General features: G+C 45.5%; 1 protein-coding gene across 3 annotated transcripts in view; it reads right to left on the bottom strand.

Annotated features, from left to right (window-relative positions):
* The window catches only part of LOC135912249 (pancreatic triacylglycerol lipase-like), a 48661-nt gene that overhangs the window by 22268 nt on the left and 7888 nt on the right, over positions 1 to 18505 (bottom strand). For all 3 annotated transcript variants that reach the window (XM_065444629.2, XM_065444631.2, XM_065444633.2), the window contains 2 exons: positions 2828 to 2976; positions 555 to 838 (listed from right to left, as the gene is read on the bottom strand). In XM_065444629.2, coding sequence (XP_065300701.2) covers positions 555 to 838; positions 2828 to 2900 — 357 coding nt within the window. In that variant the 5' untranslated portion in view covers positions 2901 to 2976. The remainder of the gene's footprint in view (positions 1 to 554; positions 839 to 2827; positions 2977 to 18505) is intronic.

The following is an 18505-nucleotide window of genomic DNA, read 5'->3' as shown; positions in this document are numbered from 1 at the left end:
ACCTGAACTAACGGATCATGAACGTGTTCGTGCAACGACGACAACCACGCCCGAGCTCATTCATGCTGAACGGAAAATAATTCCGTTTTGTGCTGTTTTTCCGCTTACCCTCAAGTTATTCCCGTTAATTAAAAAACTGGCACACTGGAAGAGGCATTGCGTTAAGCTGCGGCAACTACGACGGATCAAAAAGACCCAAGAAACTCCAAGAAGGTTTTCGTATCTGCCCGTTCCTTCGTATAATTTCTTGTGTTATATTTTTCCCGCGTGGATAGGCCAGGACAGACACAGCTTTGAGAACTAGACCACGGCCGCTTAAAGAAATTAAACCAAACAAACGATTTTAGAATTCCTTCGTGCTCGAACTCCCCAACACGTGTCATCTTGACACTTCAGGTCTCCCCTGACGATTCAAGGCTCATGCATGCTTTGTGTGGCTATGTAGACCATCCCGCATTCCTTGCTTGCCCCAGTTCCGCTTCGCTCCGCAACAAGCTGCGGCCAGTGGCCGAATGACTGAAATCTGTGCCCGCGCGTGGTTAGCGCGCACTCACGAAAAGCCAGTTTCCGACGAGGATGTTGTCCATGAAGCCGTGTACGATGATCTTGGTAGGCCTCCGCGGCCGGAACACGGTGCTGTGTTGCAGATGATCGACGTCGGATTGCAAGTACTCCTGGACCACGGGGTTGCTCCGCGTGAAGAGCAGGAACGTCGTGTTGACTAGATGCCGGTCGTCGGGCAGCAACGACACCGGCCGGTACAGCAGGTGGAACCAGTGGCCACCGCTTTGGAAGCAGCCCAGGTCCGGCATGCATTTCTCGAAGAGGGCCAGGCTGTCTGCGTGTAGGAGACGAGGGGGACTCAAAGTGTGGACAGTGGGGAGTACGGATGCCAAAGGCTGAACAGACGCTACAGAGCTCAGATCGGCACGATGAGTGGGTACTAACTCACCAATACTATTACGGCTGCACACTCGCTAATACGCACGCGTACTAACTCGCGCTCTCCGCTCGTGCCCGAGCACAGTCGCCAACGCTCACTCGCTTTCGTTCAAACTCAGCACCCACTAATTCTGATACTCGCGTCCTCACATATGTAGCAAACTCGTAAGTTAGTACTCACGTGCACTGGAACCCACCGGCATTCATTCCCGTTGATAGCCACGTCCAATCACACCTCTTGTCAATCAAAAAAGGAAGTTACATTGTGGATTATCACGTAGCAAAACCACGATCTGATTATGAGACACGTCGTAGTGGGGGGACTCCCGTCTTATTTTGACCATCTGGAGATATTTCAAATGCACCTAAATCTAAGTGCTCGGGCGTTTCCTGCATTTCGCCTCCATCGAGATGCGGCCGCCGCGGTCGGAAACGAACCCGCGACATCGAGCTATGCATCGTAACGCCATAACCACTGGGCTACTGGGGACATGACATGACAAGAACTTTATTTGAATCCTGAGGGACTGAGATCTTGGGGAGCTAAAACCGAAGGCTCCCGAAGATCACGTCAGTGGCTCCACCCACGATGGGACCAGGAGATGAAGTTCGCAGGGTTTTTTTTTTATCACACACTCACACTCTTTTTCACATCTGTACTATCATTCTGAAGCATGTATGAGTCAGTTTGTGCTCGAGTGTAAAAAAATGAATGCATAACACATTAAAAGACATCAGATTTGTTTGCTTGAAGTATTCCAAACAGGAATCCTTCACCCAAAGATTGAAAGAAAGCTATCGAGACAAATATTCTATTTACACAGAATATATCGGCCGATTCGATTCCTATCCCTTCTCCTGACTAACGAACCACCCTGTCGACGCCAACCACCACCTGTCACCTTTAGCAACGACATACACACACCACACGTCGAGTCACGTTACTTATCCCCATATACTTCTCAAGAATCAATGTGTTGAAATACCTTTTTCCCCAAGAATTATAATGGAACGGAACAGTTTAAAGATTTGCCATATCTTCGCACTCTGTAGCCCCTCCTTAATATCTTCCGTGCATTTTTCTTTGCATACCTGGCTTGCACCCGCCATGAAGTATGTACTATATGTAATAAATAAAGTATGTGCTATATGTAATAAATGAAGTATACATCAGTCGAAGTAAACTTACGGGAGCCAACGGGAGCTTTACACTTTCCGTAAACATGTTACAGTTGCCGGATGCCGGAACACCGCAGATACCGATGGCAGTAGCATCGTTGATAGAGATACCTTGTGCCGCTTACTCGAACCCCATTGCCTTAGAGACGTCATTGCGTCCTCCATTGTTATCGCAGAAGGAGAAAAACAAATCTACTGTACGGCTATTGACTGTTGCTGCAGGCGCGTTTTCAACAGCAGATGGGCAGAACAAAGCTGTTGTCATTATAGATAGCTTTCCCGTGACGTCACAGGCGCAGTTTCTCACTGTGCTAGCACCCGAACGTGGCGGTTACGACAACGTCAATGCCATCATATTATCACGCGTACATTATTTTGCTTTCGACGGCGACCGTTTTTCACTAGGTTATCGCTGCTGTCGATTTGTCGCTCGGCGTTCCTTGTTTGCGCAGCTTCTCGGCGTTCGCGTACCGAAAGATGGCGGCCGCAACGACTTCAACGCAAACCATCTATACTTATGCATGCTCTAGTTGTAGTAGTTGTATGTAACCAGCGCTGCTGCGCATGTCTGTCTCCGGAGTATTCGTGTAGCGTAAAGAAGTAATGCGCTCACGGACAGGTTAAAACTCTCTACTCAATCGGCAGTCAGGCAGGCACGCAGCAGGAAGCGCTGTACAGCGACACTTGCGTGTCTAAGGTTTCCCACCGACTGTCCAGGAGCATGGTCCAGTGAACAGCAGGGCCAACCAGAGGGCCCGCCAGGGTATCCAACCCCTCATGAACTTCGGGTGTTCGTCGTGGGACCTGAGGGGGCGCCCCCTGGAGGGCGCACCACAACTCTTCGCTTCACAGGCTCTGCAAGAAGAAAGTGGCAGCATGCAGTTAGAATCACTGAGGGGGGAGGGGGGGGGGCTCAATTTCAGCACCGGGCCTGCAGAATACAAAACATTGCTATCCGTAGCGCGTTGCTAAGGTTACATGATCCAGAAAGCAGGCGTAAAGGGGCACCACATATCAACAAAACACGTGTCACGTGAAAAGGTGATCTCAGATTTTTTTTCCCGGCCGCTGAGGAAGTGTCTCGGACCGGTGGAGGAGACCACTGAGAAGCGGCCGATTTATGAACATGGGCTAGCACCTATTTACTAACAAGCTGTCTTAGCTCTTGCACGAACCATCGATCATTTTATAGCCTTCCTATGCCCAGCCCCAAAGATTCTCTCGGAAAGGAGTTATCAAGTGGCTGCCCGGGAGGCATATCAGGAATAAAGCACCGAACCACGGCGATGGGTACGTCGAGAAGTGTCAATCATCCAGTTCGCTCCACCGGCGGCGCCAGGGAATACAAAAAAGTGGCCTGATCGCCAGCTTCTCCGCAGTGCATGATTGTATGGGACCCACGTGATAGCCTTCTGCCTATGGAGGCACGAGCGGCGTTGATAAAACAGACGCTCAACTCTGCTACCTTTGGTAGCATATATAGTAATTCTAGAGCGGACGATCGACCCCAATAGTAATGGCGTCGCAACCCTTCCCACGATGCACGGCGAGGAAGCCCGCCGCACAGAAGACACGGTTTGAATGAAAAAAAAATTATGCAGATCCCAAGCACTGTGGGAATCGATGTAAGCAAAGCTTTCCGTGCTGGATGCTTTGATTGGCGAGAATTAGCGGTGATTTCGACGGCTAAAGCTTCATTTCTTGAACGTTTAGGCTACCACGGGAGTGGTGAGTTGATGTTAAACGTCACCTTGCGTGTACCGGTGCTGTTTGTCTTGCGTAGTACACAGAACACACAGGGAGAGGTGTTTTCTTGAGGGATTCCTGTGCCATATTTTATATCTTCTGAGAGAGTTCAGCGTTGTCATTTCCTCACATGGGGCATCGCATTGTGGCAGAAGTCTTAAACTTGAATTTGATTATGGGGCTACACGTGCCAAAACCACACTCGGATAACGAGGCAAGCCGTAGTGGCGGACTCCGGATTAATTTTGACACCGTGATGTTCTTTAACGTGTCCCAAAATCTAAGTGCACGAGCGTTTTCTGTTTCGCCCCTTTCTCAACTCAACTTCAACTTTATTTCGAATTTTCCTCTTTTACAGCAAAAGAAACCGCAAGAGCAGGAACAAAAAGCTGCACAATCGCAGCTTGGCGAGGTTCCTGTCCCCTGTCTTTGACGAACAGTTGCAGCATATTCACAAAGAGAATCTGTTAACTGTGTACAAAACAATTTCATATCATACAGACATTGATATTCATATCAGAACATTTATAACAGATATAATACATATATTCCACATGCGTAGTTACACTAACCCAGCATCTTTACATATTTGCATCTGTACATGTAGGCATACATCTGTGCCCAGAAAATGGGGAGGAAAGAAGATAATGCACAAATTATAAACAACACCTGAAAAAATACACTTTAAAAATACCAACAATTATACTCAGAATGTAACGGCAATGTTCAGAGGAACAGAAAAAAAGAAATGCGGAACGATGGAAAAGCGAGATTTGGAACATGCTAAAAAACTAACATGAATAAAAAATCAAAAGAAAAAATTAAAAAATGCAAATGTTATGATTTATAAAATTTGACCATTAATAATTAAATTTTATTTCAGTGCCTTTCTGGTAATAGCATTTAGTTCGGTATGGGAAGCATGTGTCACGTTTAATATTCTCGGCACCTGGTACTGCAATCGCTTGAAACCATAATTAGTTCTTGTGAAAGGTGTGTGTTTTTAATTGATATAACATTTCCCTTGATTTGACTAAGTTGCATAAGTTTATGAAAACGTTGTTACAGCGAAAATATTTTTTTAATTTTTAAGACTAAGTTATAATCATACAAATATTCAATAGGAAGCATATTAAGAGCACGAAATATCTCGAGTTATGTGCATCAGACGGTGCGTTGACAACATGTCAGACAGTTTTCTTTTGTAATGTTTTTAAGCTTCATATGTTTTCTTGCGATCTCGTACCCCATACTAGATTACAATAGCTAACATGTGAAAGGAAGAGACTGTTACGTAACATCAGTTTTACCTTAGAGGGCAGTATGTGTCGTAATCGACAGATTATCCCACATGCTCTCGCCAAAGTGGACATAATACGCTCCATGTGTGTATCCCAAATCAAATGTTTGTTAAAAATTGCACCTAACGTTTTGACATTATCGACTAATTCTATCCTTTCTGTGCCGAGGTAAAGAACAGTATTGCAGTTCACTTGTTTTTGTGGTGGCGTAAACAACACAGCCTTAGTTTTATATCCATTAATTGCTAATGAGTTTAGATTACTCCACCTTTGCAATAAGTTTGAAGTTTTGTTTGCCATATTTGTAAGTTGTACAATATCAAGTGATCTGAAAAAAAACTAGTATCATCCGCATAGACTATGAATTATGAATGTTCACTAATATTAGTTATGTCATTAATATAAATGTTGAATAAAATCGGTCCGAGTACACTTCCTTGTGGAACGCCTTGTGTTAGTTCTCTTGCTGACGAAAGTTTTGATCCAATTGCGAGGCACTGCCTTCTGTGCTCAAGACATGATTTCAAAAGTTTAAGGGGAATCCCTCGAAATCCCAAATGGTTTAATTTTGAAGATAGGGTTTTATAGTTAACCGAATCGAAAGCCTTAGAAAAGTCAACGAATACACCTTGAGTTAACATTTTGTTCTCAAAGTTATCTAAAATTATTTCTTTTTGCATCAGCAAGGCAAGCTCTATAGACATTCCCTGCCAGAAACCGAACTGCATATCTGTTAGGATGCTATGTTTATCAGAAAATGACTTAATTCTCGCGCAAATGATCTTTTCGAGACCCTTCGAAAATACAGGAAGTATAGATATTGGCTTATAATTTCTTAAATCGTTTTTGTTTCCGGACTTAAATATAACAATCACTTTCACTTGTTGCATTTTTTCAGGGAAGACGCCGTTTAATAAGGAAATGTTAAAAATGAGAATAAGCACATGTAACAAAAGATCAAGCACAAGCTTAATGGGTATAATGTGCAATCCATCTATATCGCACGATGTGCTGTTTTTTAAAGACAAAGGTCGGGTATACTTCTGGTATAGCAGGTTAAAAAAAATGGCTGTGGCTTAGGTAAGGTTAAGCCCAGGATGCGAAGCATACTAGCCTTTATTTTAGTTGTTGAACCACTGTTTAGCCTGGTGAACTGCTGTTGCTTGGCTATATTTGGTTCGGCTAGACGAAGAAACAACTCATGCATTACTTCTTCGCCTTCAAGAGTGGAACGCGACAGCGTTCCCGTCGACCCGCCAAGGGGTGTAAGACAATGGGCTACAGGGCAGCGACTACGCGCCCCGCATTGGACGCGGTGAGCGTCGAGCAAAGCAGCGTTCGGCGCGGCAACGAAATGTGCGCCTGAGCAAGAGACGCACGCCTTAGAAACAGCGCGTTTCTAAGGCAACACCGCATTCACTAGAGGCGCTTTTGTACCGCTTTGAAGCGTTGTACTCGTGGCTCAGTGGTAGCGTCTCCGTCCCACACTCCGGAGACCCTGGTTCGATTCCCACCCAGCCCGTCTTGCAAGAGTTGAGCCAAAGCCACTTCTCCTCTGTCGTGACGTCACGGTGTCACGTGATTTCATGGTCACCGCCGCGCCTGAGGAGCTGGGTTGAGCCCTCGTAATATGCTTCGCATAAAAAAGCTGTGTAAGCATTGAGAGTACTCAGAAAGGAAGTCGCATTTATATTATACGTGCTTGGGGTTAAAGACGCAAAGTGGTTGCTAAATTTATCACCTAATTCTTCACCACTAATTGCTTTGTTATCAAGTGTCAGCTCTAATTTCTGCTCATGATTAGATTCCGGCAGTAGAAGTTTATTTACTTCACGCCAAACGACATCGCTCCTAGTTCCCGCTCCATTAAAAACGTTTTCAAAATGTCTGTTCTTGGCATTTCTGAATAACTTATACCTGTGTCACACGGGCACATTTGGAAGGCCTTCCAGTCGACGGCCTTCGAAACGCCACAACTCTATCGACTCAAAGGAGTTGTCGCGCTGCTACACGGCACTTTTGAAAGGCCGTTGAGCGGTTCAGGCGTTTCTCGCAAAATTGTGTGGCGCTGCGGATCTTTATTTTCGTTTTCATGTCACGAAAAGTTAAACAACATTAAAACCTCTTAAAAGCCCTATAATTTCTTTTGTTTGTTTATACACAAACATTTGTTTATACATCGCCATACATATATGTTTAGCTTTCAAGTTGTTGAGTAGCGAAACTGCGGCAACGCTGGCGCCGCTCATGCGGCCGCCGTTTTGGTGTGTGTTCGCACATGTCAAGTGGCAAAAATACTTTATTGAATAATTAATAACACTCATATATAGTATTTTTAGAGCATTTTGGTTTCATGTTTTTTTTCTAACCGTGAGTACGAGCACACTGTGAACGAGAGGGCATGTACGCGCTGTTTCCGCTTCCGTTGCTCAAAGGCCATCGAGATTTCGATAGAGTTGTAACGTGGTCCGTTGACTCAATAGACTATTGACTCGACGGCCTTCGAAACGGCCCGTGTGGCAGCTCGAATTTGACCTTTGAGTCAACTGACTATCGGTTGGAAGGCCTTCCAAACGCCCGTGTGACACGGGTATTATTTAAAGAGTTTCTGTATGTTTTCAAGGAAGTGAAGTCCGCCGGACCCCGAGTCTTAAGAAACTTTGCGTACAAATAATTTTTTTCACGGATCATTCTGAGGCATTCTTCAGTAAACCATTGTTTCCTGATCTTTCTCGATTTTTTATATTTTTTGTACGGGAAACAAACTCCGTAAACTTTTAAAAGTGTATTGATAAATATATTATACGCTTCATTTGCGTCTGTGCAGTCAAGTACAGAGCTGAAGTTAATTTTTTTTATTTCTGTGCGAAAATTTTCTAGAGTTTTCTGATTAATTGCTTGAATTTGAAGTGGCTCAGAACGATGACACTACTTCCAAAATGCGCGATTAACCTTATATGTCATGTACACGGACGAGTGATCTATGTTTCCTTCAATTACACCAGACTGCACATAGCCGCCCGAGCTATTTGTGATAAACAAATCAAGCAAGCTTTCGGAATTTGTGCAAATTCGTGTGGGTGCCATAATTACGTTTCTCCAGCAGAAAGAATCAAGAATAATCTGCAATCTTCGCGACTTCGGCGTATTTGCCAGAAGATTAATATTGAAATCCTCGCAAATGACAAGCTTCAAGTGATTTGTGCTGATAAAGCACAACAATCTTTCAAGAAACAAAAAATATGTCGATATGCGGCTACCGCGACAGGAATCAAATCCACGACCTCTAGCAATGCCATAGCCGCAAAGCTTACGCGGAGGCCACAGAAAGTGTTCATTTTACGGTTGACCGCTTCTGTAGTGTCTCCTGGACTTCTCCTGTCTGGATGTCTCCTGGACTCCTGCGGTGCGCTTTAATTAATGCGGCTCTGCTTCTGCACGCCCTGCGCGTGTTGCCCGCTTGATATATTCGCATGGCGTCTGTTTTTCAGAAATAGCAGCAACGTACTGTATCGTATCTTGAACTTAAGCTTATCCTGTTTCCCCGCAGCGACTGTCGTATAGTAGTGGGCTTTCTTTGCCTTCTCATGTCACCTCCCCCCTCTCTTATATTAGAACTGCCTCTTCTCCCTCGCCTGCTTCTCTGCACAGTTCTATCTGCGTCCCCTCTGGCCTCGAACGCTGGTAGAAAGGGAAGCGTTGCAGTTTCTGCAATGTTTCTGAGAAGCATCACGGATGATTACAGCTGTCAAGCGGCTAATGTGGCGACGGCGAGGGAGCTGCAGAAGGCATTGTGCACATTCGACGTGGTGGGGGGAAAGCGAGGTTCTCCCGTCGCCTTTTCTCTCTTACTCTCTGAACCACCAACCGACGCGGTGTGCGCGGCAGCAGCCCACAGCAGCAGCAGTGGGAAAGCCGAAGGATGAGGCAAAGAAGGCTTAGCATTAAAAGAAAGAACATACAATACAGAGATATACAATAGGCTCGACTGTAACATGTGTATTAAAGCCTGATTAGCTCAAGCAGGATTTTCAGGTGGCTGTCGTCCCATTTCATAGTGGAAGCCATCGGAAATTATCAAATTATCGCTGCTGCGGGATTATCATTGCCGCGCGTGCATGTTCAATGCATATGGGTATCAAGTTGCCGATTCAAAGAATGCATTCAAGAGAATGGAGGCCTATGGGGGGTTTTGTTAGCTGCCCACGAGATTTCTTACAGCAACGTTGCGATCGGAAATTCGAAGAAATGAACTCGCAGAGTATTCGCCTGTGCCATTCATTTATGCCACGTGTGAGTGTGGAAACAGAACATCATGTCGAGCTCAAGGGTACAAAAACAATTCTTTCCCCCTCTTTCATTTACCAGGTGTAGTATACATTAGTTAGTACTCCTGCTTTTTTTATCTTTGTTTCTCTGTGTCATCTGCGAGCTCGACACATTCAAAGCCAGTCCAAGCACAAATCGCACAGATTTTTACAAGTAATCACTTGAAAAAAATATCAATCCCTATCCACGATCAATGACTCATGCTGCCGATTGATGCGCACGTCTTCCTGCAACCTGTTTTCCAGGAATCCGCAGCTCAGGACTGGCAGCAAGGACAGTTCTTCCACGAGTTTTTCCTCCTCACCGTTTCCTGCAATCGCGTTCTAGTTGCTGGCAAGAGGGGCATGGGCTCTACAACAATCGCGAAGGGCCTGCAGTAACTCATCTTTTCAATGCAGCATCCGCGTGGTGACAGTTAGTACGAACTACTCACAGTGTTTGGCGCATGATAGCCTAAGCTGCTTATTGAAGGAGAAAGTAATTATCACAGCATCACGCAGGGCGTTCCGCAGGGCAGCGTTCTCAGTCCGTTTTTATTCAACTGTGTCATGGCAGCCTTGCCACAAAAACTACCGTCTGGTCTACAGTATTCTCTGTACGCAGATGACATCTGCATATGGGCCTCTGGATCTTATATACAAGACATTCAAAGAACGCTGCAAGAGGGTCTTGATAGTATCGACACCTTTTTAAAAGAAAGAGGCATGAGTCTTTCATACGCAAAGACAGCCGTACTTCCTTTCACTAGACGACAGCTGAATAATCTCCAACTTACGCTTAACGGGCAAAGTTTGATGTTTGTGAAAGAGCATAAATTTCTTGGAGTTATTCTTGACCGCCAGCTAACATGGACATCGCACATCCGCGCAATTGAAAAGCAGACGAACGTAGTAATAAACGTACTTCGGCGACTCGCTGGCACAACGTGGGGAGGATCAGTCTCTTCGCTACTACAAGTTCATAATGCACTCATAAAACAAAAAATTGCTTACTCGGCCCCTATTCTGCATGGATTATCGCAAACTTCCGAGGAACGTCTTCAACGTTTACTAGCAAGGGGGCTACGAGTGTGTCTTGGGGTTCCGCAGGCTACCTCGAGTTCTTTAGTAATTGCTGAAGCTCGTCACCCTCCATTTCCAGTCATACGAATGGTTGAAACATGCCGACATATTTATCGCATCTTAACCCAACATGAGAAGCATCCATTAAACCTCGCGCTCACCGAAAGAAACAAAAGCAAAATTCACGATGTTGTTCGAGAACATAGAGCATTGTTACCAAGATTTGAATTATGCAAAGTGGATGTTAGTTACCCTCCCTGGATGTTAACATGCCCTAAAATAGAATTATCGGTTGACGGGATTATATCAAAGAGAGACATGTTCATAGTAGCCGCACAGCAACTAGCACTCTTCCAAATTTACTAATTATATCCCCAGTACATCCACGTTTATACAGATGGTTCGTGTCATAAAAATTCCTCGACTTCAGCATTCGTCATTCCACATTTAGCGCTAGAGCAAACATTTAAATTATCCCGGGAGACATCTTCCACCATGGCAGAACTATTTGCAATCCTGTGTGCTTTGCGTTTCATAACATCAGAAAACCATTCGCAAAAATGGGTTATCTTTAGCGATTCGCAAGCCGCTCTCACATTACTACAGAGCAATAAGAAAAATTCTTTGAACACTTCGCTATTGTATGAGACGCTCAAAGAACTTACTAAAGCAACCGCAATGAACCACGTAATTGCATTTCAATGGATACCTGGGCACTGCAATATTCCCGGTAATACTGCAGCGGACGCAGCTGCGAATCGAGCGCACAATAACGCAGAGACAACCAATCTTCCCCTATTGCGTAGTGAAGTCCGTCTGATCCTGAGACAGATTTCTTGTCGCCTCAGTAAAACTACCTGGTTTGACCAGCAAACCAAAAACTCGGAATTATACTCTATAGACCCTTGTATAAACTTATCAATGCCGGAAACTCTAAGAGACAACAGAAAATTTGAAACATTGGTACGCCGACTGCGTCTTGGTACTGCATTTACGAAGCACTTCTTGTGCAGAATAAAACGTGTCTCTGGTCCGCAGTGTTCTTGTGGCCACCCAGACGAAGATGTGCATCATCTTCTCCTCGAATGCACGAAATACGCTACACAAAGAACGGTACTGCAAGCTAACTTGGGTATATTAGACAGAAGACCATTCACTCTTAAAAAGATACTTGGCCCATGGCCAACTGCGGGCCTTCAAAAAAGAGCACTTCTTGCGCTGAAAAAGTTTTTGGAGGACACCAACATTTTGGGAAAATATTAGGTACCCGATATTCGAATACGCTAAATGAGTTACATAAATGTTGTTCGTGGTCCATAATTGGGTTATGTGATGATCGGAACTTTTACGCGATATGTATGATTCTGTTCTGTACTTGCAGTGTATTACATGTGCTGTGTGTTTTGGCTGTTCAAAACATCTGTCTTTATATATGTGTACGTGGACTGAACTAATGCACAGAACTTTGCGACTCATGTACTGTTGGACCGTATAGTTTTTATTCACCCAGTGTTCTACTGAGTGTTATATTTTGTGTCACTATTCACCCTTTTTACGTAAATTTGTTTCGTTTGCCAAGTGACAAGGAGTAGCCGGTGCCACCATAAAGGCGCCAACCTCTCCTAACATTTCACTTCAATAAAAAAAAGCTGCTTATGTGCCATTAAACTCAACTCAACTCACGTGGTACACCGTATTCACTGTGTTTCCCTTCTCACCACCCAGTAGATAAGCCGCGTGCACCCGGCTCACACAGCAGCCCGCCTTCAAATTCACGTCTCATATGGTGGCGCCCTCTTAATTTAAAATGCGGCTCTTAAACGCTTTTTCTGGTTGAAGGCGTCGGACGTGTTTCCGGGAGCCGCAAACAAGTCACAGACGTCTGGTTTTTGGACACCACCTACATTTGCTATTATATGTACCGCGAATACATAAACAAGTCCCATCTTTCGTGACGTCATTGAGGTCTCCATATTGTCGTACAGCTAGCACGGTGAAAATCTGCGCATTGTCGATAATATAGATCAGATTTTCTCCAGCAGCACAGCAGAAGCTTCAAACATTACCACAAAATCGCGCGAATATTTTATACCAAGACAGCATTCTGTTATCCCTGTGAAATTTTATGCGATGAAAGTTCATCTGCTTTCGAACAGTCATTTTTCGTCCATTTTCGCTCATTCTGCGATTATCTCAATCAAATGCATTCGCTGTTTAGAAAAAAATAGATGACTGGCTGTCAATTCATCTGCAATGCTTCCAGTCAGAGCTTATCGCAGTCATCACTGAAAGCTCCGGTCCGACTCGTTTCCAACATCGGGTTCACTGCAGTGCAATAGAGGTAAAGCGTCGAAATTTATATCTTTTGAGAGAGGGACTGCAGCTTAATGTGCATGCACAAAGAATGATCGTCCCGCCCCATTGCAGCTCCAAAATTCAAGTGCGCGAGCGACTTGCACCGCGAAAGCATGTACACACTCAACATCAAATATGTCACAGCATCATGAGCAGTTGCATAGAGCACGTGTTCGCTTTGCGTATGCCATCAGCAGCATGCACAACCGAAGCGTTACATTCAAGGATTCTTCGTTCAGATGACGCATGTAAAAAAAATGACGAACGTGAGAGTAATAAAGGCCAGCGAACCTAAGCTACACAGCACGAACACGCACCAACTATTACTGATTCGAAGTGGCTTCGATGTACAATAATTATCCGTGTCTTACCTTCGCCGCTATCTCGCCCTCAGCAACATCCGATACATACACGAGGTTCGGTCGGTTGGCAGGTGGTCTCCGCGAAACACATCACAATACCGTTTCTTGTTGTCCCAACAAGACAAAGCGCAAGCAGTCACATGCACTAAGCCAAACCAGAATACCGCAGCAGAACGCGAGGGCAATACACGTGTTGATTTCACGCACGGCGAAGAAAGGCCTTTCAGTGCCTGTAGCGACCGCTGGGTGGCGTCACTCGCAGTCTCGATGACGTCAACGAAAATCTTGGGAGGCGCACGTGGTCGAATTGGCCAGAAGGGCCTCGAGCAGCCTGGCCCCCGCCGGAATTTTCAAGTTGGAAAAAAACGTGGGCGCAACTACCGACGGCAGTAAGAAACCACATAGTGGGAAGCAAAATGCCGGGTGATTTTTCTTGATAATCGGTACCCGGAGGGTGGCACGGGAGGCGAAGGTCAAGCTTTCTGGAGCCAGCAGAAAGAGTGAACAGGGTCAGCACAAAAGGAGCAAACCATGGACAAATGCTTGCTAAAGAAAAGACCGAAGCAAAGGAGGAAAATATCAGGCTCGATGGGGGCAGGGAGTCGTCCACCCGAAAGCAGCCACGAAGCTGCAAGAAAAAAAAGAAAACCATATGGACCGCTAACGAAGACGGGGAAAGCAAAGACACATTGACCACGGCACGTGCAACTGGTTTATTCCGGATGCAGAACCATGAATGGATAGATAGACAGAGGCATGCGCTGACTAATCGCAACTTTTGAGACAACCGGCGTTTGAACGATGCAGCCACCGATTGACAACGCAGTAGCGACGGATCACTAGCACAAATAGGAGTTTTCCTTTCTTTCATAGTATGCTTCGATGAGCTCACGCTCTTGCTTCTGCCGAGAATCTTTATCCCACCGAAACCTGGTTCCCCCACGCAGGCCTTGCAGTGACAAGTCAATGTGCCTTCCTTTCTACGTGTATCTATTTAGTGGCAAACATATGGCTCTCAGCAAACGCAAACCAAGGCAAGAATCGGTTCTTATAAGGCTGCAAAGAAAAAGATGAGCATACAGATTTCTAGGAAAGAAAGCTTCTGAGTTGGAAAAAAAGAAAATTCGTCCTGATCCGCAATCGTAATGATTGAAATCTAGCGTCTTTGGGGAGGGGGAAGAGGTGTCGTTCTATAATCTGAGGAGGTCGAAAGACTAGATAATGGCAACCGAATTAATTTACAGCCCGAATCGTAGGAACATTAAATAAGCATATCCTCCAAAATCGGTCGGCGTGAGCTCATTTCAACCCATCTCAGAGGCCATGAGATAAATGAAGTTATGCACAAATCCAAATGCTAGAAAAACTTTCAGGGAAAATTGTCATCCACCCGAAACATGGGAAAGAGCCGATATATAAACCCACATGAGCGTTTATCAGAACCAGTTGTATAAAAGAGAAGAAAGGGGGATGGGCGTGCTTCTATAGTGAATCCTCACGGCGACAATTAAGGGACATGGACTGCGTTAATGTGCTCCTTGAAAAGCCGGCTTTATCAAAGAGGTGAAAGGCTTTCTTGTCTGCAAATTTTGGCAACAATAGTTCCCGAGGGATGTCGTGAAAGATCGCGTGAACAGCTACACTTCAATGCGCCATTGAAGTGATGAATTTTGAACACCTTATAGTAACTCTACAGTCAATACGTGCTGCTCCGACAACCGAATGTAAACGACCGAAACTTACGCCAGTGCAAACGTTGAAATTCCGTGCTGTACCGATCTTTTCAACGAGAGTTTCCCGGCCGCTGCCGCAATCCACCATAACTGTCGCGAACATCGACTAGAATATATTATTCATTGATTGATCGCTTACAGACAATAAAACAATGTTATAGTAAATGGGTGATCAGAAAGTTGCTCTCAACGTTAAAGACAGCTCATTTTCTCCCCGGAAATTATTTAGGTCAGAGAAGGCCATCAGCAGAGTGCGAAATGCTGCTTCGTAAAAGGAAGCTGTAAGCAAAAGATACACGGCCAAATGAAATGTGCGGATCCCACGCACTGTGGTAATCGATGTAAGCAAAGCTGTCTGTGATGTTTGTTTTGATTTACGATGATTAGCGGTGATGTTGATGGCGGGCCTTTAATTTTGTCAACGTTTAGTCCAACACGAGTGGTGAGTTGGTGTTAAACAGCACCTTGCGTGCACCACTGTTTGTCTGCGTAGTACACAGAACACACAGGGCGTGGTGTTTGCTTGAGGCATTGTTGTGCTCCATACATCATGAACACTTAGAGGGTTGAGCATATTCATTGCCCCACATGGCTCATCGCGTCGTGACTAAAGTATTGAACTTTAATCCAATTCTGGGGTTGTACGGGCCAAAAACAATCGAATTGTGAGACAGGCCGTAGTGGCGGACTCGGGATTAACTTTGATGCCGTAATGTTTTTTAACGTGTCCATCAATGTAAGTGCACGAGCGATTTGTATTTCGCCCTCGTCGAAATGTGGCTTCCGTGGTCGGGATGAAACGCACGACCTCGAGCAATGCCATAGCCGCAAAACTACCGCGGCGGGCACAGAAGTGTTGATTTGACGTGCAACTGCTTGCGTAGTGTCGCCAAGACCGTACAGTGCGCTTTAATGTGGCTCTGCTTCTGCACCCCCGTGCGTAAGTTGACCGCTTGAAGAATTTGCACGGTGTTTATTTTTTTCAGAAATAGTACGAACATACCTTACCGTGTCTTGAATTAAAAGTTATCCCGTTTCCCCGCAACCACTGTCGTGTCTATTATAACAGCGTTTTCGTGCCTTCTCGAGTCACCTTTCTCCTACCCCCCCCCCCCCCAACCTTGTATGTGAACTGCGAGCAAAGAGTGACAAAGCTGTCGTTCCCTCGTGTCTCGACAGCGTATCCGTTCTCTACCTCATCTCCCCCTTCTCTCTACCATTTTGTCTAGCTTCCCTCTGGACTTGCAGGTTAGTCGAAATGTAATCGCCACAATCTGCAATGTTTTTGGGGGGTGTCACGGATAATTACAGCTGTCAAGAGGCTAATGTGGCGACGACCTGGGAGCTCCAGAGAGTATTCTGCATATTTGACGGGGTGAATAGGTCCAAACGACTCCCTTGCCTTTCCTCTTTGCCGCGTCCCTGTAATCTATGAAGTAGCTCTGAACCACTCTCCGACGTGGTGTGCCAGACAGCAGCAGCAGCAGTAGTGGGAAAGTCGCAGGAAGAGGCAAGGCAGGCTTCGCTTTAATAGCGCGTTGAACGCTTGCTGGAGATACCGTGAAAACATTTTCTGTCTCGGAAGCCTGAACTACTCCGCGGGCGAATGAAAGCATCAGGTCAGCGTTATCACGTGGTCTGCATCCGTAGTGTCCTGACCAAGCGCAATGCCGATTAGTTTCGGTGAAAATTGCCGGCAGTAATGACATGTGCATACACAGTATGTATGCGCGGGTACAGCTCATTTCAACGTTGACTTCTACTGCCTTTAAGGTGTAGTGGTAATGTGTACGCACTGTCTAGCGCAAAAGTTGAGGGAGCACGGGTTCCACGAGAAATGCGAGTTTCTGCTCTCTTTGAGAACGGCACTTCTAATCAGATGGATCGCTGTTTGGGTTTAGACATCAACTACAGATCCAAAATTTTAATTTGACGCTAGGTGTCCAGGCTGAGCCACGATGGATCAATTGCAAAACTCATCTGCGCGTGCGCGAAAAAATTATCCGACAATTAAAATATTCTCGACCACAGGCTATATAGTACAATAAAGTGTTGTTACCATTGAACAAGCTTCACCTTTACCACCGCGATACCCTAAACTTTGGTAGTGGCAGTACGCTCAATTGAATGGCAACTGTGTTCAAATACATTCAATGGCAAATGTATTCAGCAATACATTTTAATGACACATCAATGCATCCTTCGCAGTGACCGGGTTTTGTCCTGAACTATTAGGGTGCCGAAATGCGAACCTCCTGCCCCGCTCTGAAGCGGCGGGCGAAGAGGAACTCGAGGCACCCTGCAAAACTGTGAGGACACGAAATTTTCGGAGTAATTGTCGGAAAGCCGTTGTGCTCGCTTTCTCTCTCACCGTGTGGAGTGCACTTAGTTGGCAAACCGTAGTGGGGGAAGCCGTGAATTAATTTTGGCCCCCTGGGGTTCTTAAAACGTACACTTAAATTTAAGTACACGGCCATCGTTGTCTTAACTCCCCCACCGAAATACGGCCACCGCCGTCGGCACGGAACTCCCGAGAAATTATCGCGTCACAGGAACAAGGCTGATTGTCAAGAGGGTCTAGCAAACCACGACCTGTGAAGTCCGGCACAAAAGTGTAGTTGAATATCGCTGCTAGTTCATATGGATAACGTTTGTTACGCACTGCACAGAAAATAGAGGGACAGCACTAAGAAAAGTACTACACGAGGGAGTCACAGCGGAGCATTGCCGTGTAAGCTAAGAACGTGTTCTTGTTTTTGTTAGCTTCCCTGGAAATGTGCGCGTTTCACGTTTGCCTGTAGCTCAGGTCTGTTCTCGGCCTCCGCGCACTGTTTTGGTTTCTGAGAACGCGTTGCTGTCATGTTTTTTTTCTGTGTTGGCTCTTTGTTCTTTGCCAGAGAAGAAAGAAAAATGAGACGCTGTCACGTATTTGACCTTTCCAGCTTCCCACTGTTGACAGCAAGCTCTCTTTCACTGCGCCACTAAATGGTCTATTTTCTCCCACTCCTACATGCAGGGAGACAGCTTAGACTGCCTTGTACGAGAGTCGCGATTGTTTGCCCCGTCACTTTGCAAGTCATACCGATAAATGACGCAGTCATTGTTTTGACTGCTACGTGACAACGTCGCTGTGTGTGCAGTAATTGTGCTGTTCTCGCTGCTACAAAATGACATTCCGTTTCTTTTCATTCATATATATATCTCTTTCACCACCACCGCCACACTGGGTGTGCTTGCGGAAAACAAGGAGATATGCGGCGGATGGCTTTTCTTTCTTTTTTTTTTTGCCCGTGTCAAAGAGCACGCAGCAAAATTCGCAATGACTGCCCCGCCTAACGGGAGTGGTCTACTCCCCCTGCCTCCTCAAAACGGTGAGAACAGTCAGAGAGAAAGCTTTCTTTTTCTTTTTCCAAGTACACTTCGGTGGGCTATCGACAGACTAATATGACATACAGATTCTCCCATAGTTTCCTTCTATGCATGTCGGCCTTTTGTGC

The sequence above is a fragment of the Dermacentor albipictus genome, chromosome 10 (assembly GCF_038994185.2).
Source record: "Dermacentor albipictus isolate Rhodes 1998 colony chromosome 10, USDA_Dalb.pri_finalv2, whole genome shotgun sequence".
In the NCBI taxonomy this organism is placed as follows: domain Eukaryota; kingdom Metazoa; phylum Arthropoda; class Arachnida; order Ixodida; family Ixodidae; genus Dermacentor; species Dermacentor albipictus.
This window is presented reverse-complemented; position numbering and strand designations above follow the sequence as displayed.